At 29.9% G+C, this 24,880-nt stretch overlaps 5 protein-coding genes across 7 annotated transcripts in view; 1 reads left to right on the top strand and 4 right to left on the bottom strand.

Annotated features, from left to right (window-relative positions):
- LOC126737017 (uncharacterized) overlaps nt 1-1,682 on the bottom strand; it is an 87,351-nt gene extending 85,669 nt beyond the window's left edge. The window contains exon 1 of one of the 3 annotated variants that reach the window (XM_050441699.1): nt 1,309-1,682. In XM_050441699.1, the coding sequence (XP_050297656.1) occupies nt 1,309-1,525 (217 nt within the window). In that variant the 5' untranslated portion in view covers nt 1,526-1,682. The remainder of the gene's footprint in view (nt 1-1,308) is intronic. The other 2 variants (XM_050441697.1, XM_050441698.1) reach the window with 2 other exon arrangements.
- Nucleotides 1,683-5,549: 3,867 nt separating this feature from the next.
- LOC126737323 (actin-related protein 2/3 complex subunit 3-like) lies at nt 5,550-6,729 on the bottom strand. The gene has a single exon (XM_050442182.1). The coding sequence runs from the start codon at nt 6,606-6,608 to the stop codon at nt 6,075-6,077; it is 534 nt and encodes a 177-aa protein (XP_050298139.1). The 5' UTR covers nt 6,609-6,729; the 3' UTR covers nt 5,550-6,074.
- A 6,209-nt stretch (nt 6,730-12,938) lies between these two features.
- On the bottom strand, nt 12,939-14,601 carry LOC126737795 (uncharacterized). The gene is made up of 2 exons (XM_050442848.1): nt 14,035-14,601; nt 12,939-13,813 (listed from the first exon to the last, which is right to left on the bottom strand). The coding sequence occupies exon 2, from the start codon at nt 13,707-13,709 to the stop codon at nt 13,095-13,097; it is 615 nt and encodes a 204-aa protein (XP_050298805.1). The 5' UTR covers nt 13,710-13,813; nt 14,035-14,601; the 3' UTR covers nt 12,939-13,094.
- A 454-nt stretch (nt 14,602-15,055) lies between these two features.
- On the top strand, nt 15,056-22,242 carry LOC126737674 (polyprenol reductase). Its single transcript, XM_050442669.1, has 5 exons — nt 15,056-15,687; nt 15,865-16,062; nt 17,452-17,589; nt 17,645-17,808; nt 21,930-22,242. Exons 1-5 carry the CDS (start codon nt 15,369-15,371, stop codon nt 22,020-22,022), a joined length of 912 nt encoding a protein of 303 aa, XP_050298626.1. The 5' UTR covers nt 15,056-15,368; the 3' UTR covers nt 22,023-22,242.
- LOC126737673 (glycerol-3-phosphate phosphatase) lies at nt 22,228-23,865 on the bottom strand. The gene is made up of 5 exons (XM_050442668.1): nt 23,342-23,865; nt 23,044-23,181; nt 22,820-22,992; nt 22,592-22,765; nt 22,228-22,537 (listed from the first exon to the last, which is right to left on the bottom strand). Exons 1-5 carry the CDS (start codon nt 23,657-23,659, stop codon nt 22,357-22,359), a joined length of 984 nt encoding a protein of 327 aa, XP_050298625.1. The 5' UTR covers nt 23,660-23,865; the 3' UTR covers nt 22,228-22,356.
- Nucleotides 23,866-24,880: the final 1,015 nt, after the last annotated feature.

Here is a 24,880-nt window from a genome sequence, read left to right on the forward strand (position 1 = left end):
TATTTGATAGCTAAGTTTAGATCAGTCAACCTTACTAAACATATATTTTAGACGAACTATAATCAGAAAAACAACTAAAACACAAAAATGTTAATATAAACTCTTTAGAACATTACTGCCTAGCATGTCCTGGTCTGGTTAGGACAATACAGCCACCACAACACATAGTTGATCTGATGTAGTAAGATGTGACTGTACAGTATACCTACAGTATTACCTAAAGATTAAGCAACGTTCGTCTGGTACTAAGTGAAAATTAATTTAAGTGACATCTAGTTAAAAAAAATGGTTTCTTAAATTTTGAATGAAAATATGCAGAAAAAGTCTACTTATGTCTTAAAATTTGTTGAAATAAAGTTTTAAATGTTAATTCAACAAACAAATTTTAACACGTTTTCAAAGCTTGGCGTAGTCACAAATATAAGATCTTTCACAAGTTGTTTTGTTGAATTAGTCATTTTCAAAACAACAAACCTACAAATGTTGATTTAAAGGATTAAGTTTTATCAGTGTGAAAAAGAAGAAATAAACATATAGGTAAATAAGGTCTATGTAGTTTGCTTAGATAAAAATACTAATAAAGTTCATAATATTTACTCGGCATTGACGTACCTAATATTCTAGTCAATAACCCACAAAATAATAGTTTTCCGGTTAATAAAAATTCAAACCTCATAATAGGTGTATGCAAATTAAACAGAAAATTAACCAAAAATTCAAGGTTATGGCAATAATGTGTGATTCCTAATGGTTTCGTTGTGTTTTAACGTCGTATGTTTACCTTTGTACGTTACTCATCAGAATTCTAATTATCATTTTAAACATTTTTTTGTGCACTATATAAGTATGTAATTATTATTCAAATCGTATATAAATTATTGGACAAAGTCACTTCTAGTTAATAATTTTTTTTATCATTAAGATGATTTGTGTACAGAGGGTGTCCCAAGAGTAATGAGACTAAATTTAAGAATTTAAATTGGATCTCAAGAGTTTTAATTTATCCGTAATAAAAAATTCATTGGATAAAATAAAGCCCTATAGCTTAAAGTATTATAATGATTTCTCTGTTTTCATGATTTATGCAAAAGTAATAAATGCCCTTAAGGTAATAAGACTTTAGATTCCAAAAGTGAAATGTGAAAAGTTACCTATATTTGTTATCAACATTGTTACTGCCCTATGCCTTAAAAGTTTTATTCGAGCTTCGCTTCTTATGGCTCCACCTATTATATAAGCCAACAGATTTGAAATTAAGTTAAAATAAATCAGGTTATTATTTTAGATTAGGATCAGATGAGAATTTACCTTTTCTTCTTCCAAATGGACCTAGAAAAGCATTGTTTCTTCCAACAATATTATCGTCTATATACTTAATTAACTTATTAACGTCTTGTTCACTTTTTTTTAACAAATTATTCACAGATCCACTTTTCAGTCGGGACGATTTGATAGGATAATCTTCGGGAAATGCGTATAGTTTCCTGTTTCCGTAGGATTTTCGAATGGTGGTGGTAGTCGTCATCTTACCATCGTCAATAACGTTTTAAACTAATATACGAATTAATGAAGCGACCCGGTATATAAATATTTACGATAATCAATGCGTGATCCGCGTCCGCGAGATCAAGAATAATTCTCTGCGTTAGTCAGTGAGCCTTCTTTCCGCAAAGATCAACAGAAATAACTAAAACTGCTGATCTGATTGCAGGATCTCGAGAGTCGGCCTGGCCTGCAGGAACTTGGCGGCTTCTACACCGAAGCAGAAGCGGGAAAATCGATTTGGTGGGACCGCACAATGTTGCCAGGAGTAATAAATTTCAGTATTACTTAATACATATAAAGCCTATAGTTCAATAAATGTATTAAATAAATGCCTAGTATATAAAGAATTGAATTTTTATTATTGCAATGAATTAGAGGGTCATTATATAATTTTGATTTGATAAGACATATAGTTTTGTAATATTCCCACAGAAAACATGTAATGAAAAATTTCCTTGAGTGTCGGAAAATTTTTGTTCACCAATTTTTCAAGAGAATCTGGCTTATTACTATGTCACAATACGAATGACTGGTGTAAGTACATACAGAATGTCAGAAAATCAATAGAAGTTTATAATTTTTTTCTCTTTAATAGAAATATTATAATAATATGTGACATACAATACTAATCTCAATAGAAATTCAATAAAAAAGTTACCCCATGCGGAAACAAACATTTTATAATTATGCCGAATGAGATCTCTGCTACGAACCTTAGATGAACTATTGAAATTTGAAAACTTCATTATAAGGATTTGGTAGGTTTATATAAATAATTATAAATTATAAGTAAAAAGCCATTGTATTCCCAGGCAGCACAAACACATCCAAAGATTTCCTCTTAACCTCAAGCTCAAGTTATGACGGTAATATGTTAAGTCAATTCTTTTATTAGTGTACAAACATCCTGGCTTAAGACAACAATATACTACAAATAACATACAAGAAGCACGTCTGCGGAGTCTGTGAAAATCCCTTTTCTGACTAAAACGAGAAATCAAAGATTTGTAACATATATTGGTCCTAAATTTTACAATATTCTCCTTACAGATATTAGACGCATCCATAACCTAAATCTATTTAATAAAAAAATTTCATTATATTTGAGTCAAAACTTTGATATGTTTGCTAACATCTTGGACAGGTCAAAAAAATGCATTTCAGGTTTATACTAAACAAATTAGGTATATAAGTCATTAATTGTTAATAGATAAGTTTTATATAGTTGTTAGAATTAGGAAATGAATATAATAAGTGGTGGATATGCGATTGTTGTAAGGTTCTCTTGTACACACACAGATATATATCTAGGTGTACAACTATTACTTATGTAATTTTTAGATATATCAGTATTTCTGTAATATATTTGATTTGATTTGAAATTTTCAAATTTTTTGTAGAAGGTATCGAATCGAATATATATTTCATTTTTGCAGTTAATATACAGTAGAAAAACCTTTTTCTTTTTAACAAAACACGTGTTGAACATCCTGTCTGATGATGCCCTTAAAGTGAAACATGTTCCCATTAAAGACATTAATTGATAGTGTAGATTTAGAGGTTTTTATTTTAACCTGGATTAAAAATCAGTATCTTAGAGAACCCCGGATAACTTTTTTTTTTATTTTTCTTATATTTTTTTAAAATTTAGGTATGCCAGGATATGTTTTAAATGAAAAAAATTGCAAGCATAGGAATTAAATATCCCTAAGAATAAGACTGGCATATGCCAAGTGATCCATGAGATATTCCTGGCAGATATGAATATATTAATTAGATATTCTAGAAATATTCATGCAATGTGTTTGTGATATCTGAGTTAATAAAAAATTACCTAAAGTTTCTTGAAGTCATAAAACCAAATTACGACAAATGCCTGGCATAAAATTTAAATTTTTAAATTTTCTGTAAAACATGGATTTATTTTAGTCTGTGTAATTTATTTAATTTTTTTTTTTGGTAATTTTAGGATTTTTGGTAACTTGAAAAAGAACAAAATCAGTTTTTATCTTCCAGAAATGTGACGTTATTCTTTTAAGGTAGTTGATTTATATTTGTGCTTCTTCCAGCGATTTAAGAAAAAACATATAAGTATCTGGAAAACATGAGAAAATCACCTTAAATATCTTGGAATAAAATGAAAATTATTCTAATTCCCGGCAAATATGTTTAGATATTTAGAAACCTAAGCAAGTAGAAAATTAATTTTTATCCAAATAAAATGTCTAATTTTTATGTCTTTTAGAAGTTTTAATATTTTTCTTATTTATTGAAGGTACTTTATGGCATTTTTTGTATCTTTCAGGGATTTTCTAGGCAGCACCTAATAGCCTTGGAATATGCTATCTATATCTCAATTGAAAAATTATATTACAATATGCCTAGAATATCCCACAAATATATGCAAAAGCAGTATTCATGGTAATGGGAACACCATCCGAACCTGAACTTAGCTTTGGCTTAAGCTTAAAAAATTTATTAAATACTAATTCAACTGACAAATTTACATTGGGAATGACTGTATTATTTACCATAGTCTGATCGCAAGCACTACAAGGATTTGGGTTATTCTGTTCATATACAGTGGAAAAAAATTGAGCAAAACCCTCAGCAATTCCCTCACATTCCAAGAATTTATTATCTTTCACCTATTAGAATCAGTCCAACGGCGATTCCTTAAATGTTTGGCATTTAAGGATGATGGAGTCTATCCTCCAAGGGGTTTTGACCATAACCTGCTGCTCTCAGATATACTGAACGGTCACTTGCGAAGAGGAGAGAGATGCATTCGGTGAAATTCTTGTTTAATTTACTTAACCATAAAATTGACTGCCCATCCCTTTTGCAAAGGATTTGCTTTCATATACCATGCCTAGGATCCAGACAGTGTCCAGCTTTTAACTTGGACACAGCCAGGTCCAACATTCTGTACCAGAGTCCTATTCACTTTATGTGTCAAAACTTTAACACTATTGCTGATTCTTGTGACATTCACCATGATGATTTGGCACTTATCTTGAATCACCTGCGTATGGTCGGTGGGGGAGGCTAGGTTATTTAGTTTTTGGTTATTTAGTTTTTAGCTTGAATACATTTATTTACTAATTTTTTTTTTTTTTTTTTGGTCTTTTGATTTAAATTAATTCTTGATTCTTATCCTAATTTAGTGTTGATTTTTTATTATTTATTTTCTCAAGTTCACTACTTTTTTTTTTTTATTATATAGCAATTCTTTTATAGTTCTTTTATAGTTTAGTTGCATGAATCTAATACAATTCATGCATTCGTACATTTATATATTTAATTGATTTTCCTGTAACTGGGTATATGTAACCTGTTGGAAATAAAGCTTATTATTATTATTATTATTATTATCTTTGTAATCTATCAAATTAATATTTAATAATTATTATAATTATTAATAAATTAATAATTTATCATATCAAGGTATTTTATTTACATCTCTGTCCCTATTTAAATTAAATCAAAAACTTTAGGGTCAGTATAAAGCTGCACTGCTGATCTAAGTTCAAAAGGTAATTTTGATAGCAAGTATCACACAAAGTTTTACATCTCACTCCAAAATTCAAAAAATTGATGGTCAGCTGCTCAATGGTCCTGTAACACTTATGAGCTCTTTTCTTTAACTTAACCAAGAATCTCAAACCAAAAAGGAAACAGATGTTTTATACCCTTTTAATGGCATAAAGAGTGACTTAAGTCCACTTAAAATGGAAATGTAATCCAGATAACGTCCAATGTCTTCTCTTAAATATGTATTGTGTTGATATGTGCTTTAATGTTTACTTTATTTTTTATTAAGCTCATATTTCATTGTAATTTTAAATTGTTTACATGTGTAATGCATTGTATATATAAGTAACATGAATCAAGAGCATTGAATATTTTATCATCCTTGTCATTTGTATTTTTGAAAAAGGATCAATTTATATTCTATCTTAGGTTTTGAATAGTTACTTAGTCCAAGAAAAAAATTAAACCAATTTTCTATTTAAAAAACCTATATTAAATGCTGAAATTTATAATAAAAAGTTTATATCTAAGTTATAGAAATTAAATAGGTTTTTGTTGCTGTAAAATCAATAAAATAAAAAGGCTCAAATTACAATTGAACAGGACAAGATTATTCGACATAGTCACCTTCAGAAAATGTATTTTGGTCACCTATTCAAGAACCTGCTGGTAAAGAACTTAATCATGTGAATAGCAGTAGTAATATAGTATACAGTAAGCAGGATTTCCAATAGGTATCCAAAATAATATCTCACAAAGACTATATATATATATGTATTGAATGCCTTAGTTTAAATTTTAGTACCATTGACAAAGAAAATTTTACTTGGACATTTGCTTTAATAGAGGTTATTACAATATAATTACAAAAAAAAAACAACAAAACCTTTACTTTCAATTGAACTATTAACGCACAGCAAAAAGGCGGACTTGAAATACTCCAATATCTCTAAACATTCATGATTTCTTTTTACAAAATAAAGAATTATGTTGAATTACTGTCCTGGTCCAGAAAGTGATTTATCCATAAACTTCTTCTTGGCAAAACACAACCACCACTTGCTAGGCTTACCATTTTCCCCAAATACCTTATCGCAAACTCTTAATCCAACCTCCTGCCTCAACTGCGTCAAATATGCCTTCATAAACTCTACATCTTTCTGACTTCCCGGCTTACTATAAACGGAATTTAAAGGAAATCCCGCATCTCCAGGTATATCAAATCGGGATATGGCCAGTGTGTACATTTCATTTTGGGCCTGGCTCTTGTTAGCACACCTCTGCAACTTTTTCAAACATTCAGTTATATATAACGTGATGTAAATAAGAAGGCGGTCTGCCTCGGATTTTATCTCGTACGTACGAAAAAATACGTTAGCTTTAAAATAGTATAATGCTTCATCTATGATGTCTTGCTCAGTATTTTGCTGTTGGGGTGCAGGTCCTCGAAAACTCGTTTTAAACGGCAGGATTGCAGTGTTTCCGATGGACTGTTGAGCCTCCAGGAAACTCGAATGGTATGCTGGCATGATCTACAGTTGTTTTTTATTAGAATTTTTTCTTTAGTGAAATTTGATTTGAAGATATCAAAGGAGTGGCTGGTGAATCAAAACTTGAAAATTTTAGTGTTTGTTATGACTTTTTAATCTGTCACTGTCAATGTCAGTTGTCAGTAATTTTTTTTATAACCGATGTTGCCAAATGCATTTCATCCAAGTTCACGTTAGATCAGTTATAACTATTATTACTATTAGCTTATTACTACTGGGTTCTTTGGATAATAAATTAAAGTATAAAAAAAGTAATTTAGTTAATCATATGAAAAGAATTGAGGAATTGAGTTGTTTTTCTAAATAAATGCATGAGTGCACTGACGTCATAAGGTTAGCTAGTCAGTCCATTTCATGAGTGTGAAGCTAGTATCCGATCCTTAGACAAGAAAAGAGAGAGGACGCGTTACACACTGTGCGCCGAATTTGAAGCCGAAAATCGAGTCGACGCCATTTTTTGGTGCCGAGCATTAGGAGTGCCACTAAAGCTTGTTTTGTGGTTTAATCTCTGAAAAACTGTGTTTAGAACTATAAATTTAGTGTGATAATAATGGTTGTTGTGCTCACAACTGCAGAAGTGACAAAAGGGAGCCTGGAATCAGTTTCCCCAGGTAAGATATTATAAACTACTATTTCTCTTATCAAATAAAACACATTTAATTTAATCTTAAAGGTGTTTGATATACGATGATATTTTAATATTATCTGTAAACTTGCTAAATAAGCCATATCTAACAGTCTCCGTACAAACAATGAAGGTTTTTATTCATGAATTTATAATTAATGAGTTATGCCAGCAGAATAAACAATCGTTAAGGCAGTGGTGGCGGTTTTTTTAATTTTAATTATTTTTACAGCCTGTAAGCAAAGACTGTATAAGTATTAATAAAAAAAATTTTGAATAAGGTTTCCTATAAATCTAGACAGTGTAGTAAGTAAACTATGGGTCCAAACACAGAAATTGCAGACTGATCTCCAACAAAAAATGAGAGGATTTATTCCAAACATTTTGAAAGCAATTGGTGTTATTTTTTGGGTGAAAGACGACGACTTCTAGATGATGCAGTGTCAACCATTTTTGTGCAACTTTCAAAATATTTGCCACTTAAGAAGGTATGATGTTATTCATTTTTATATAATGCTACCTAGCGTTATACTATTATATGTATAACGCCTTGTGAGAACAATTTGTTGTGGTATACCATACTAAAATAAGTCATACAAATATACATATGTTAATGTTTGGTTGCTCATCTTGTGTTATTTTTGACACATACAACTCGGTAACTCTGGAAGATTTTAGGTGCACAAGTATTAATGTTATGCTCATAATATGGATTTAATAAATTGTAACATACAACATTGTAACTATAAGGTAACTCTAAGTAGATCTGCAGCTTTTCAGTGTAATTGTAAATTTTACAATAAAAATTAACGAATAGGTGTATTGTTTCAGGCCTTAAAGAGAGCTCTTCCCCAAAAACGAGCTGGAGAGCCAATAGCATCAACCTCAACAGATGTGAAAGAAGAAGTGAATGAAGACACTCCTCGGAAAAAGAAGTTACGGAGGGAACTATTTGCGTAGAAATCCAGAAGTCGCGAAAAAACACAAAAAATAAAACTGTTAAGACAGAAAGTAAGAAGGTATAAAAAGATAGTGGTATATTTGAAACAAATTATAAAAGGTTTAACTAAACAAAATTTATTAAACTCTGAAAATGCCTTTTTATTAAATAATATGCCAAAAATAACTACAGAATTACAATAACGTAAATGGAAACAAAATAAGAAATATTCTCCTGAATTGCGAAAATTTGCAAATACTCTGAGTTTTTCCCCTAAGGGATATGATTATGTTAGAAGGGGTTTTAATATATGTTTACCCCATGGAAGCACAATTGGTAAATGGTTTAGGAATGTTGATGCTGAACCAGGATTTACAAAAGATTCATTTCTAACATTAAAAAAATATGTACAGCTATCAGATAGGGCTGTTCTCGTTGCACTTGTTATTGATAAGATTTCATTAGAAAGTAAGTAGAATGAGAAAAAAAATGCCATGGGTATGTTTATTATGGTGTTGATTTGGAAGATGATCAGAATGCCTTAGCTAGAGAGGCATTTTGTTTTAATGATTGTGTGTATAAATGGAGCTTGGAAACAGCCAGTAGTGATCTTAGCAGTAGTGAGTTGCTAAGTGAGTCAGTGGCTGATGCTTTAACTTTTTGTGTAGAAACATTAGTTCTTGATAATTTTAGAGGTTGCAAAGCTACTGTATACTTTATTTTACTTAAAGAATAAATAATATTTTTGACATCTTAAAAAGTCGGTCTCTTGCAGCTTGTAGATACAAGAAAGCTATTTTTGAGAAAAATATTGAAATAACTAGAGAGTTTGTTTTTCATGCTATTGAATATTTATTTACTTTAAAATTAATTACCGGAGAACTAGTCAATCACTCAAAAAGGAAAACAGGTTTTCTGGGTTTTATTATTTCCCTCAAAAGTGCATTATTAGTGTATGAAGAGGTTGTTTCTCAAAATTCCTTAGTTTACCTTCCCTAATAGAAATTCGGTCATAATCATTTAGAGTTATTTTTTTCATCGATTAGGTCAAGGGGTGGGCAAAACAATAACCCTACCTGTAATAATAACGTGAGGGTGGGATGGGGAATTGTCTCCCTTTAGATAATATACCGATACTTGTAGGATCTAGTATATTTAAAAAACCAGAGCTTAATATTGCACAACCTGATATGTTAGAAGAGGTATCTCAAAATTACTTGAACTTACAAGCAGTTTGGCAAGACCATGAATATATAATAAATACCCATGTTATTAGTGCGTGTTCTACACACATTATTATTTATATTGCTGGTTTTGTATGTCGTAAGCTACAGTTATTAATTAAATATGAGAACTGTGTACAATCCTTAATTGGGGATGAAAACAATTATTTGAATTATTTAATATCGCAAAAAAATGGCGGTGGGCTAATGTATCTATCAAAAGGTTTGGTTAAAATTTGTAAAATCAGTGAATATTGTTTGCGTATTAACGAGAATAAAATAAAAAATTAAAATGTTTTAAATTTCTTAAAAAGTATTATAATGTTTAATTGTATACTGGATCAATATTTTTCTTCTTTAGAAGAACACGTCTCTGAAAACAACACCAATCACATTTATTTTCTAATAGAGTCTATTATTTTACAATATTAAAATATTCGTTTACACTTTATAAGTAAAAGGTAATCTGAAGTAATAGACCCCCATTAGAAACCAATATACTAAATTGATATTGTTCAAAGGACAAAAAAAACATTTATATGTAGTATTTGTTTAAATACATATTTTTATTTTTTTATATAAACTTATATTTTGTTAATATGTAGGTATGTATATTATGTATATAAATATGTTGCTTCACTATTGTTCTAAACCGTTGTTTTATTTAACATCACTATGTTAGAAAATTTTCCTTTCGCATTAAAATTTGCTAAACTAACTTGTCCCGTGTCTTTTTTTGTCAAAGGTACAATCGATACCAGCAAGAATAAAAGAAATATAGAGAAAGCTGCATAATTAAGGCCTTGATGGCTTGTGTCATTTACCGACCACTAAAAAGCTTCTAACTTTCGACATTTAGATGGCGCTAAGAATTCAAAACTACTAAAACTAGCTCTTAAACCGAGTCTGCACGGACTGTCAAGCATCAAATTATGTCATGTAATTGGGCCATTTTTCATAGTTTTCTGCTTGCACAGGGTTTCTTTTTACTTCTGCCGAAACACTTTCTTTAATAATTAAATTGATCTGTTTATATTTCGCACAAAATTTGTTCATTTGTTGAGTTCAGTGTATTGTTTATCAGCTATAATTAGTTGTCATTTGGATGTGCTAACACGTAAAAACTGTAAAAACTTTGAATCAAATATAGACATTGGCGACATAACATTTGCATAAATAGTTATTGCAAGAAAGCTTTTTTGTGAATATGATAAGTGCAAATGTAAACAACAAAAGTGAGAAATTGATTCTAAGAGGAAGCTGTTGTGTTAAATCTGTGGACAGCAAAAGACACGGGTTGCCTGATTTTTTACCAGGCCCGATGTGTTTAATATTTTGGGTCAGGTTGTTAATCCTTGAAACCGTGAAAATCTCACTAATAAACAACTCTATGCATGTGAAAATTATTTCACTTTACATTTATTCAAGTCCAATTCAAGTAGGAGCCTTAAACCATCTGGCATACGTTCGGTTAATCTTTCAGGCTTAATACAAAGTAAGTTAGTATGGTGTAAGCTTCAGTCTTACTTAATGATAAACTGCGTGGGATAAACTAAGGTTTTTAATTAATAATTTAGCTTTATCATAATAAAAGAATATTTTGCTAAACTTACTAATGTGTCTCTTAGACTGACACCCTATTGTGTGGCGAAATGATATTTTGTATGATATATTTGAAATCAGTAAAATAATATCTTTTATTTGTTTGAGTCTAAGATGAATAGGATTTTCGATTTGAAAATGTCTTTTTTCAGATCACTATTATAGATATAAAAGGAGACTAGAGCCCATTAGAGACCTACTGCTCTTTGGCAAATACCTAGGACTCGACGATGAGGTCAAATAGCAAGGGGTGAGTCTGCGATCAGCAAAAATGATACACTGGGTATATACAATAAAGGTAAGACCTATCATCACATAAGCAGAACGAATATGCTGGCATACGGCAGAAAGGGAGGACTGTTCTTCAGACACTTAACAATACACAAAGAATAGCGTGTCTGGGTATAGCAGGAGCCATGTCAACAGTACTGACTGCTGACTGCTACTGATTGATCACACAGCTAGACAGACCCTTTGTAATTAAAGAAGCACTACTGAGAACAGAAGTCACGCAGGCAAGGCGGCTGCTCAGCATGGTGCTAGAGGATGGACAACAGGGCAGGCAATTCACGTTGAATCTGGGCTGAAAGCAACAAACAAACAAACATAATACAGGCAAATATAGTAAGAACCTGTATCAAAAAAAAATAAAACAACTACGAAAGAATGCCAAATTAGTTTTAGAAAGTAGATTTTTATTTAATTATTTTAGAATTTCAGGTAAAATTATAATATTCGTAAACAAAAATATTTCTTATAATGTAATATATTAAATAGGTGTAAAAGCTAATTTAGTGTTTAAGTAAAATAATTGTGTATTTATCATTAAATAAGGTAATTTAATGCATTCCTTTTAGATAATTTGTTTCAGACACCTTCTATTCAACATTCTTTGTGAAAAGAAAATGATTATTTAAACAAATTTATAATATTTTCATATGAGTCATTTTCTATTCAATATTTCATATCTATATATTTATTTTGAAATTCATTCGAAGGATGGAAGTGACATGTAAATAAAATCCTGAAATAAATAGACCGCTAGTTTTTGCTATGCAGAATAAAGACATTAATTTTTTATTTTCAAAAAACAATTCCTAATTCAATTTTTCTGATATTTCAATCAGTAATTAAAAAAAAACATATTTTGTGCATTTTTTCCTTGGCGTCACCACATTATTATTTTTTTTATGTAATTAAAAATCTTTGGACTAAACAACATAATGCCAAATTTCATATTTACAATTATTTCCAGCTGCCAATTATCATTAGGTGTATTAAGTCGAAATTATACCCATTTGTAGTTACGTCATCCAGGTGAGAAAAAACGTATGGCGTAGATATTTTTGCCAATCAATATTAGGTTAGAAACTTTACCATCGCCTTCAGAAATTAATAGTCTGCAATGTGTTTTTATACGTTTAGAAATTAACACATGATTTATTTTAGTAGCATATTATTATATTTTTATATTCGTGTATAAACTTTAATTCCCAAAAAATTAAAAAAAATCTTGTAGTATTTATTGTAATATTAACAAACTTAACAATTAACAAATATTATTATAATTAATTATAAATAATGGGACATAAACAACAAGTCCGAAACGGAATTGCACTTCAAATTGAGAATGTGAGCAACAAAATTGAGCACAACAACGATCGCAAATATAAAGAAGAATGGGATAAAATCAGATCAGGATTACGCTGCTCATATATTTTCCAAGCAAAAGACAGCAAAAACCAAATCTACAACATATTTGAAAAGTAGAATTCGGCACGAGCAGTAGACGTAATAAAACCGAGCTTACAAAAATTGTGAATAATGGTATACAATTGTTTTAACTCACTGGGAAAAATTTAAATACTAACAATTTAATTTACTTGTTCATGAAAAAAAATGCTGCTTGAAGGAATATGTTAATACATTAAAATAAAAATACCATTCCAAAAAATAAAACATACAAACTCAAAAAAAACACGCCATATTGCATTACCAAGTTAATGAAATTGCAACGATATGATTGAATACTCAAACGACGATCATAAAATAAAATTGGCTAGAACAAAAAAAGCTTAATCAATCTCGTCAGTATTGTCAGAGTCAGAACTGAAATCAGAGATATTGTCTTCGTCATCATCGTCTTCGTCAGTCGTAATCACAAGTGGCAGAATGTCATAGGCATCACACACTTTTATTGCCTCCCAAACCTTTTCAATTACCTTTTCTGTATGAAAAACATATTTTTGCCAATGATCTATAGAAATTTCGTTTATTACCCTTTCCCATGTAGTCAGAACTTCTGAAGGTGACCCCTTAAAATTGGAAATATATGGATCATATTTTCGTTTACATTCCGACCATACCATTTCAATTGCATTAAACTGGCAATGATATGGTGGCAGTCGCAAAATTTTGTGTCCTAAAGGTTTAACATATTCATCAAGGAAGTACTTTTTTTCACTAGGGCAGTTTCTGCGTGCAATACTCCATATTTTATCTTTCATGGCTTTTTCTGGAAAGCCAATATTCTTTTTCTTCAACCATTCGGTCAGTCTCTGCTTTGTCCAAGATTTTCTCGGGATTTCTTCTAATAAACCAGAATGGTAACTTGCATTGTTCATGATTATAAATGACTTTGGGGGAAGATTTGGAACCAGCTGAGTTTTAAACCAGTTTTTCCTATTCATATTGTTATGCTAATCTCCCGTCTTTAATCCACTTTTGAATATTAAATTTGCACCCTTGATGAAGCCATCTTTGGTTCCGGCGTGGACCACGATATAACGATGACCTTAAAAATAAAAGATAATTCAATTCTCTTCTTTTAGAAATCATTCTTCCAGAACATAAATTTAATATAATTAATAAGTAATGTTCCATTCACATACGAGTAGCGTATGAAGTTAAATTCCCTCATATTGTCTTAGAGACAAATTATATGAAACATGCCCTTACAAGGGCAATAGTTTTTATTCAAAAAAAAATCTAAAAAGATAACCAGATAATTTTTACCTTCACTGTTTTTCCTTGAATCCGTGTACTTGGTGTCATCTTGCCAGCTACTACGAAATGATTCCTTGCTAAAAATCCACGTCTCGTCAATGAAAACTGGAGTAAAACCTTCCGGACCTACATTTCTATTTTTGATATACTCCCTTAAAAAATTAATTCTTTTATGAACAATATTTGGTAAGTCCATCAAATATATTCTGTTATTTCATTTTTTCCACTTGAAGCCTATACTACTGATCCATCTTCTTAAGGAGTCAATGGAAAACTCAAAATATTCAATTTCTTCCCTGAACTTTTCCCTTATTGTTGCCAATATTACATATTCTTTTCTGGCATACATAGAATAAATTTTGTCCCGAATTCTCTGTTTCAAATATGTTGTAATTTTGGTTTTTGCTGTCTTTTGCTTGGAAGATATACGGGCTGCGTAATCCTGTTCTGATTTTAATCCATTCTTCTTTATATTTGCGATCGTTGTTGTGCTCAATATTGTTGCATCTGCGGCTCGCTGTATAAGATTCTCAATTTGAAGTGCAATTCCGTTTCGGACTTGTTCCTTTTCCTCGATCAGCTGCGATTGTTCATTATACCTATTATATCTTTTTTTAGGTATTATCTAACACTTTTCGAAATAACTTTCAAGAGCAAGTTGACAAACCAATATTTTTGATTGACAGTGACGGATATTTCACATAACCTAGTATATAAAAGATAAATAATCATCAGACACCAATTTTTTTCAAAAGTTTGTTGTCGCCGCTGTTTGGAATATGCTAAACAAAGATAAATAAAAATGACGTCATTACAAATGGGTATAATTTCGACTTGACTTTATAACAATAACAGTATGGAATGATGGGTTCAGCCAATCAGAGTGACGTACACTTCTGCCCGACAGCGCAGATGTGGCAACTTTCTGACACTAACTTTCGTTCATGTTCGGTTATACATGTTCAGCATACAGATCAGTGTCCTTCACTCTAGTCTCCTTCGATCGAACGCTAGCTTCACACACATTAACATAACCTAGAATTTCTGACATTTGAAATTTTTGTAAATATTTGTTTTATTTTTTTTATATTATGTGAAAGTTTGGAAAGTCTCTAAGATTTCAAATGGATTCATTTGCGGTCATACCGTTGCAATTTGTTCGTGTTCGTCCTCCTTAACTAGTTCAAATTATTGCTTTAATTTTTTAATAATTTTATTTAAATTTAAAGATGAATTAAATATTTTTTACTATTGTGATCCTTTTGCCAAAGCAACCTAAATGTTTTAATGATATTTTACATTTCAACATATCTTATTAAAAATACTTATCCCTTACATGCACAATGAATTTTATCCAAGCCCTCTTTAGCCTGATGGCAGCCAGTGTTATAATGTTTTCGACTGTAATCAATCTCTTTGAATCAAAATTGCCAAATTTTTTTTCACAAATATTTCGCTATGGAAAATTTGCTGCAGAAAGAAAATCTTGCCTTGCCATTGAAGTACCAAAATCCTGGTTCAAGCATTTTTATTATGCCGCTATCTTTGAATATATGTACGCTTTTGGATTGGTTATTGCAGTGTATTTTTTTGGACTGCCAGTACCTGAAATCATAAAACAAATTTTGGATTTGGTTTGTGGAGTTAATAGAGTATCTTTTAGTAAGTAAACAATTTACTAGATTAAAGAAGTAGGTGTGAACATATAGGGCTTTTATTTATTGTTTTAGATGCTTCGATAGAGTATTTTATTACCAAACCTTTACCACAATTTTGTAATATCTTGCATAATATATAAATCCAATAATATATTAGGTATTCATATTATTTTCTTTTTAGTTCCAAAACATAAGGTATTTATCTCTATGTATTTGATGACTATGCAAGTATACCGTCGATATTATGACACTCAATATATATCAGTCTATGGTGAAAAAAGCAAAATGAATCTTTCACATTATTTAATAGGAATGATTTATTATCCTGGAGCAGCAATGGCTATTCTTTGTGAGGCCCCTTTATTTGCTAATGCACCAGGTACATATTTATTTTTTCTTTTCATAAATTCTCTTATAAAGGGTGTCTTATCAATAATGGTAAATAATTTAACAGCAGAGCAATCAGTGTTACAGGTAAAAAAAGAATGAACTTAAGTACAATTTTCTTAGTCCAGAAGTCAAAGAAAACCAAGATACAGGGTGATAAACTTAATGTAAGTTTCTTGAATTTTGGCCATAAATTTAGCATTTATTATTAATTTTTAACAAAATTTGGACAATGTCCATTTTTCATATGAAATCTTATGTCATATCATAATTATGTCATAGATGCTACCAGCAACATATCTATTTTTTTTTAAAATGCCATAACTTTTTTAGGCTTGTCATTATTTAATTTTTTATTGAAAATATGCATTGCACAAACAGTTTTACTTAAAAAAGGTATACTTCAAAAATTTTGCTATGATTAACCCTTTTCGAGATATTAAGGTACATTTAAAGTTTTCAATGCACATAAAAAAATTACATTCATAAACTAGATAGTGAGATTGCTTTATTACATTTTGAATGAATAATAATATACACAAGAAAAATGTAAATAAAAAATTTTGTATATTGGCCTGTAATTGACCTCCATTTGTCTCAATATATTTTTTAATTCTTGTAAAAAATAATTGCTCATTTAGAAATGATTCAGTAGCAGTTAATATTTTTACCATTAATTTCATCCTCATATGCAAAAATCTAATAGGTTAAAGTCTGGACTTTGTGGGAGCCAAAGTCTTTGACTCTAACATCTTATGTAGTAACTCACAGAACTAACAATAAGAAAGCAATAAAAGTTAATAGATAGCATTATTAAATATGTGAGTTTGAATTTTTATAACAACTCATCAAATTAATTGACAAGAACATAAATCCTGACAGTTATCTTTATAATAATTCATCTTCTCAGGCACATTCTACTTAACACTTATTTTAACCTGAAGTACTATCATAAAATTTTATCATGAATGAATTGACAACTTTAAATGTACATACACATTGTTGAGAGATTTTTGAAGTGTCGTTTTTTAACCAAAACTGTTTGTACAATGCATATTTTTAATAAGAAATTAAATTATGCTAAACATAATTACGAAGTTTAAAAAAAAAATCAAAATGCTGCTGGTGTCACCCTCTATGACATAATTTTAAGATTTTCCATATAAAAAAAATTATAAATGCAAAATTTATAGCAAAAATAAAAAAAAGTAAAATACATTAAGTTTATTATGCTGTATCTTGGTTGTCTTTGACTTTCTGACTAGGCAACTTTAACTCAATTTCATTCTTTTTTTAAAAGGAATCTGCTATTAAATTATTTACCATTATTTATGGGACACCCTGCATATGCAATAAGCCTTATACTTTTTTCCAATTTTAGATTCTATAAACAATGCTGATATTGACTTACTTTCAACTTCTTTTTCTGATATACTAGCAGTTCTAATATTCCTTATAGCATGGAAGCACCAGCAAATTTGTACACAAATATTGGCAGACCTCAGGAAAAATGAAAAGGGTATTTCAGAACATATTGCTGCCTTGTGGTAAAATTTAATATTTTTTTTTATTAGGTGATATAGTGACACATGAGTATAAACTTCCACAAGGAGATTGGTTTGAATACTTGTCCTGCCCCCATCAAACAGCAGAAATTATAATGTACAGCTGTCTGATGTGGATTTTATGGTACAATATTACTTGGTCCTTTATTTTCATATGGGTTGTTGCAAACCAGGTAAAAGAAAATATAAATACAAATTCTCCACATTTTTTTATAACAGGTAATAGAAAAACTGCTTTAAAGACTATAGGTGCTTGTGTCCATAAAAAAAGAATCAGTTTACACACTTGTTACATAAATAACTATTCTATTGCCATTTGCTGTCCTAACTTTGTAAAATAATCATTACAATAGTTTGCAATTTGTTTTGTATTTTGAAATGGTTTATAATTGTTACCGGTTAATGTGTTCATGGCTTGATTAGGGTATATGTTTTTTTCATCATCATCATTTTTGTTACAAGTTACAGTTTCGTGACTAGCTTTGGTTTCATATATTTATGATACTTCACTTACTGTTAAGTTGACCTGTGAAATCGGTATTACATTGTGTTTAACGTTGATTTTATTGCTTATAAAGATGAGTAGTCTATCATTTTGGTTTAGGGTACTATTATTAAGAAAAGTAGAAAAACCAGGAAAAATAAAATATTCATTTATACATTACTTAATACGAATTTCTTTTCTTTTTTAGTCAACCAAAGAATTTTAAGTTTTTCGATTTATATATATATATTTAATTTTCTTTTTTATTCTTTTAGAATTTAGTTTTTATATTTTTATAGCCTACTTGTGGTCCTTTAAAATCAGATTTTGTTACATGGATTATAAGGCTCATTGGTTTAAAATTTTTAATACTATTTTTTCATCACTCTCAAAAATTGAGCACAATATTCAAGTTTTAAATCTAGCTAAACAGTCTTAAAAATTGAATTTATAATATGCTTAAATGGGTTCAAAATTTTTTCAACCACTTTTCTATCTAGTCAATTGTGACAATTTTCAAAACCAGGTGATGTGTTATTTTCTAAAGTTAAAATAATATGTTTTTTTTTAAAAGAAGCATATATTGCTGAAAAAAAAGTTTACAATTCAATTTTACAAACTTAACAACTCTAAACAGTGCATATAGCTCTGGCCTCGAGAACTGTAGAATATTCAACAAAAATTAGTGTTATTCCCAAGATAATAATGTACATTATATTACCATTACTACCACTATCACTATTACCATTATTACCATTATTATACGATATTAATCCTATTTATAATAAACTATATAAAACTATAATATACTATGCAGAAAGGAAATATTTTAATTTATTTACAAATAATTTATTTATTTTAATTTTTTTTTAAATTATTAAACAATTCATTATATGTCTTAGATGCGCGGTCAATTGGGCTGTTCATTCCTATATTAGTTCTACTATATACTACATATAAGTTGGATTGAGATCTGGTGTTGTAGCTGTGAATTTCGTTGGAGAATGTTATACTGGAATTACATTTTAATTGTTTATTTAAGATTTTATACATTAATTTACATTGTTCAAGAATCAACAGTTTTTCCAAATTAAAAATGCCTAGTTCACTATACAGGGTTTCTGTATGTGTAGTTATCTCATAATTAAACATTATTTTAAGTACCTTATTTTGTGTTATTTGAACATCACTAAATTTTGTTTTAGAACATGTACCCCATATAAGTAAAGATATCTTATATGTGATAAGAGGCATTATATACATTCATTTTGGTTTTATGTGTTAAATAGCTCCTACTTTTATATATGCATGGTATAAGTGAGAGATTTTTTTGTGTAATTTTATTTATATGCATTTGCCAGTTAAGAGATTCATCTATTTGTAAACCGAGATATTTTACACAGGATATCTTTTCTAAATTAAAGTTATTTATTTTAATGTTTATATTACCTATATGTTTATCTTTTTTGCTTGAACAACATAAATTGTGTCTTATCGATGATTATTTTTAACCTATTAGAAATTAACCATTTATAATACAAACTTAAATCGTTACTAATTATTTCTACAAGTTCTTGCCCATTCTCCCCCATGTATAATTGAGCCGTATCGTCAGCAAATGTAAAATATCGTGCATTTAGTTTTGCAGATTTTAAGTTTAAAACATATAATACATACAATAGCGGCTCGAGTACCGACCCCTGTGGTACACCATACTTGTTTGTTAATAATTCGCTGCTAATACCGCTCAAATCAACATACTGCCTTCTATCCACCAAATAAGTATTCATAAGATTTAAGAAAAGTGCCCCCAGACCCAAATCCTGCAGTTTTCTCATCAACAAATCGTGACTAACCACGTCAAAAGCCTTTTTCAAATCAATAAATATTACCACCACAATTTTTTCCTGATCTAATGCCTTTGAAATGGTACTAATAAAATCAACAGTAGCAGCAAGGGTGCTACTATTTTTAACAAAACCATATTGATACTGATCAAGCAGTGAATTTTTATCAACAAAATTCATTAACCTTTTCTTAATAACTTTTTCCAGGACTTTAGATAAAGTGTTTATAACAGTAATAGGTCGGTAGTTGTTCATTTGTTCCTTTTTACCAGATTTAAAAATTGGAATAATTTTATATTTTTTTTAATTCTTGAGGAAACACGCCAGTAGTAAACACTTTATTTATTAAATTTGTAATAATACCTATAACATGATCCTTTAAATTAATTAAGTCTAAGACCGTCACTCCATCTTCACCCGGAGAAGAGTTACGTTTTAACTCCAACAAAATCTCACAGACCTCATTTGGGTTGGTTGGTTCAATATTAATAAGAGTGTCACTGCTACTTACTTCTCCAAACCTATATTGTCATTATTTAAAATTTGAATTTCATTTTTTAACTCCTTGACAATATTCTCACCAACCTGCAAAAAGTTTAAGTTATCAGCAATATCCTTTTGCTCTTTGATTATTTTGCCGTTTATATTTAAAAAGTCTATTTGAGCATTGTTAGGTTTGCTATTAAAAAAACTATTGACAAATTTCCACTGCCTTTTTTGATCAGTTCCTGCACGATCCCACTCCTTACGAAAAAATTGATTTTTCAGTGTTTTAATTTTATTATTAACTTTATTTTTAATTTTTCGAAATTCATCATTATACAATAGATTACCCGGATTTTGATTTTTTTTTTATAAGCATCATCCCTTTGCCTAATCATTTCAAGAATTTCGCTATTAATCCATGTAGTATTTTCTTTTATTTTTACATTTTGTGACTCTCTTTTAGCTACCTGGATCAGTTCAGTCAAGTCCTGAAATGATGATACAATAACAGACCTACTAATTTGACTAAATTTATATACACATTTTTTGTAGTTTATCCAATTGATTTGATGGTTTACTTTTGGTTTATATATTTTACTATTATAATTTATTTTAAACAAGAGGCGATTATGATCAGTAAGAGAATGTCAACACCTTCAGTTAATATCTTTGAACTCAGGTTTGATAAAACATGATCACTTATGCTCTTACTATTTACTGTTACTCTTGTTGCATTTTCATTATTAATTGTGTTACGTATTTTAAAGTTATTTATAGTTAATAGGTTTTTATAGTTAGTAACTAATGTAGTTTTCCAATAAATTAATATTATATATGTCACCTGCAATAATATGTTTTCTAGGATATTTTGTAAGGATAGTTTATTAAGTATAAGGAGTCCGGAACGCATCTGTTAATATTTGCTGGAATATAAAGTGTCAGTTTTTTTCTGTTTTATATCTAAACCAAAGGTAATTTTTGCAGTAATTACTCATTTCATAATCATCCTGCTTAAACTCAATCACAGTTCCATTACATACGTTAATAGTATTATTTATTGAAGGTTTTTGTTTGTTGTCTATTTTGTTGTAATTTTTTTTCGTAATATTTTTATTTTTTTCTATTAAACCTTGATAATGATTTTTCTGTTTGTCAATAAGATTTATATAATTTTTATATTAATTTTCTAGTTTGGGTGAGTAATTGTTGAGAAGTTTCCTTTTTAATTTATTAATATTTTAATGGTTTTAATTGAAACAATCAATAAATTTCTCATTAAGTACTTTAACTTTTTTTGTAGTGATGGGGAATTAAAAACATAACTTTTTGTTTTTTTTTAACACTCTGAGAGAAGATATTTGTAAAAGTTGTGGCAGTTTCTGGGCTACTTTTCTTAATTATAGAGTCCTGTTATAAAAATGTGGATACCATGTATATTTTTAAATTATTTATTGTTTACTTATTTAATGGTTTTTAGGTGGAAACAATTATGTTGTCGCATTGGTGGTATCAAGAAAAATTTGAAGATTTTCCCAAAAAAAGAAAAGCTTTAATACCTTTCATATATTAAGCTTTAATTGTTATGAATGTAATTTCAATTTTAAAACACAAATATTTTCATATCGTCTGATTAGCACTTCAATATCTTTGTCAGCTGCCTTATTGTTGCCATGTTCCTTCTTAAATTATTGATAACTTTTTTAAGATCTATTATATAATATTTACACAACAGTTAAATTTTACTATTCTTGTTAAAGACTATTCAATAAAAGATCTTGTGTCCTATGAAACCACTTATTTTACTTTTCATTACAAACATTTGCAAATAAATGTGAAAAGGGTTACTTATCAAGTAAGAGAAATAATTTAAAATGAAACTGAACTATAATCATTCTAGCACCATTTTACTCTAAAAAGGGTAATAGATCGCCTAGTTTTTCCAGGTAAACATCCGGAATTAAGTCCTTTTCTTCCTTTATACCTGAAACACTCCATTTCTTAACATCTTTTAATTGTGTAACTCCAGATAAGACTAGAAGAGTTTGAAAGCCACATCTGGTTCCAAGCAAAATATCTGTGTTACATCTAAAAAGAAAAGTTTTAAACAACTAAAAACAAACCAATAAATAATTTTCTTGCCTGTCTCCCACCATCAATGTTCTACTGGGTACAATCCCATGCTCCTTAATTAAACAATTAGCTATATAAGAATTAGGTTTTCCCACAACAGTGGGTTCTCGTAATGAACAAGATTCTATTGCTTTTAAAATAGAACCGGTTCCTGGCAAGACTATGTTACCTCCTACAGGAAATCTGAAAGCAAAAAATTGCTTTTATGAGAACTAAGTTTTTTTCTTATTTGTATACCGTTCATCTGTATTGGTAGCCAAAAATATACAGTCTGGATTATTAAGATAAGTGGCAGCTTTAATCATTTTATTGTAAGAAAAATGCTCATCAAATCCTACGATAACTGCTCCCACATCTTTGTCCATATGGAAGGTTTCCAAAGTATTAGCCACAGTTTGAAGTACATCGGGCTGTAAAAATGATTTAAGTAATATTAAAACCTCTGTGTAAAATATGCTTACCCCAACACCATGATATTTTATACCAGCAGCTTCTAGTTCTTGTGCAATCCCCCTAGATCCTATCAGATACACCTTTTGCTTAAATCCTAGACCTTTAAGGTAACTAACAACCAAGTAAGAAGTTGTAACAATTTCATCCTATAAGAAATATATCACATTATGACTTTCAAACATAATTTTCAAATTATTATTATTGTTTTATATTTAAAACTATTCGTCACACACTTCGCTCTTAATTATTGTTTTTAGTTGTTTACGGTGAGACCTTATGACAAAATCTAAACGATGATAATTCTACCTTCTCAATAATATAATTCATTCTTCTGGCCTTAATAAAAAAATCGTCTCTCACTTTGGTGGAATTATTGGTAACAAACATGATTTTTTTACCCATATCTCTCAGTTTATTGACAACTTCTACTGAGCCAGAAATGACTTGGTTTTCAAGCCATAAAACACCATCACAGTCAAACAAAAATGTGTCAATAGAGTCCAGGAATGCTTGGAGCTCTTCCCGATTTAGGCTGGTAAGGGACGTCAGAGAACCGTTGAGAAACATTTTCTTTCTAGAGGTAAAATTTACTAAAATCTTAAGGATGCTGAAGGGTTTCAGCATATGTGGTGCAGTACAGTGTTAATATGTTATTTTACTAATATCTAGTGACTAGTTTCTTCGCATTTGCATAGCTCAGTGTGAGCTTTCTTATTTATTATTCACTGGCAATATTTGTGCTTTTTTGCAACAGAAAAATGGGTTAGGAAACCCAAAAATTTAAAAATTGTCCTCTATTTGCCCTTTCCATTATTTACATTCGATTGTCAAGATGACATTGACATTGCATTGCAGTTATCTGACGCTTCTAGACGTGACAATCGTGCAAACAGCATTCTATACCGCAGAATTGCCAATATTCGCAACAATATTTTAAGGTACGTTTACATCCGAGACTTGGCAAGACATAAGTCGCTGCCCTAGTATTACATACTCTTATGTTACAAATTACCAATTTTGAGAAAATCAATATTAAATAAAAGCATTTTAAATCTACTTACATTTGAGTGCCTTTTTAGTTCTTTTAATTTTTGATGATTCTTATAGCTAAAAGGTATAAGGAATAAAACGAAAATCTGCAGATTTTTGGTTTTTTATTGGTTTTATTTATTTAAACAAAAAAACATAGGACGCCGTAATTTTTACAAAATTAAAAAAAAAATTATATATTGGTAACATAGTAACATGTCGATGTGTCCGGTTTCCAAAGGGGAAATGAAGTAGTAAAATTAATGCATGATGGCACCCTCACGACCAATACTTTCCGGAGGTAAACTAGCCTCCCATTCGGATCTCCGGGTGGAGGCTGGTCGGGGGGTCCATCAGGCGGATTTAAAAGCCTAAAAATCAATTTCTGCAACATCAGAGTATTAATACAATACAATATTAATGCAGTACACCAACACCTGCAATCAAATAAGCCTCACATTCTGGCATTGGCAGAAACAAAGGTGAAACCTTTAACAACAAATGTTCACCTCATTTATCCTGGATACGATCTACACACCCGATTTCGACTAAACTTTGGATTGGCAGTATTTGTCAAGAGCGATTTGAGTTGCCAGCGGGAGGAAACGCTTGAACCTGCGGACTTCGACGTTATGTGGTTCAAAATAATAGCCAGTGGAGCCACGAAATTTATCTGCTGTATCTACAGACCACCAAGCGACACCCAATATAGGCGGCTTTTTTTGAACCTGGTTGATTGCATTAACCAACTGCAAATTGACTACCCAAGCGCAGAAATCATCGTCATGGGTGATTTTAACGTTCACAATATCAACT

The sequence above is a fragment of the Anthonomus grandis genome, chromosome 6 (assembly GCF_022605725.1).
Source record: "Anthonomus grandis grandis chromosome 6, icAntGran1.3, whole genome shotgun sequence".
NCBI lineage: Eukaryota > Metazoa > Arthropoda > Insecta > Coleoptera > Curculionidae > Anthonomus > Anthonomus grandis.

Coding starts and splice junctions, on each gene's coding strand:
- LOC126737323 (XM_050442182.1), bottom strand. CDS start 6,608: ATGCCAGCATACCATTCGAGTTTCCTGGAGGCTCAACAGTCCATCGGA.
- LOC126737795 (XM_050442848.1), bottom strand. CDS start 13,709: ATGAATAGGAAAAACTGGTTTAAAACTCAGCTGGTTCCAAATCTTCCC.
- LOC126737673 (XM_050442668.1), bottom strand. CDS start 23,659: ATGCTGAAACCCTTCAGCATCCTTAAGATTTTAGTAAATTTTACCTCT. Junction 22,766..22,819: donor GCTACCAATACAGATGAACG/GTATACAAATAA, acceptor TTTTGCTTTCAG/ATTTCCTGTAGGAGGTAACA. Junction 22,538..22,591: donor ACATTGATGGTGGGAGACAG/GCAAGAAAATTA, acceptor TTTTCTTTTTAG/ATGTAACACAGATATTTTGC.
- LOC126737674 (XM_050442669.1), top strand. CDS start 15,369: ATGAATTTTATCCAAGCCCTCTTTAGCCTGATGGCAGCCAGTGTTATA. Junction 17,590..17,644: donor CCTCAGGAAAAATGAAAAGG/GTATTTCAGAAC, acceptor TTTTTTTATTAG/GTGATATAGTGACACATGAG. Junction 17,809..21,929: donor TATGGGTTGTTGCAAACCAG/GTAAAAGAAAAT, acceptor AATGGTTTTTAG/GTGGAAACAATTATGTTGTC.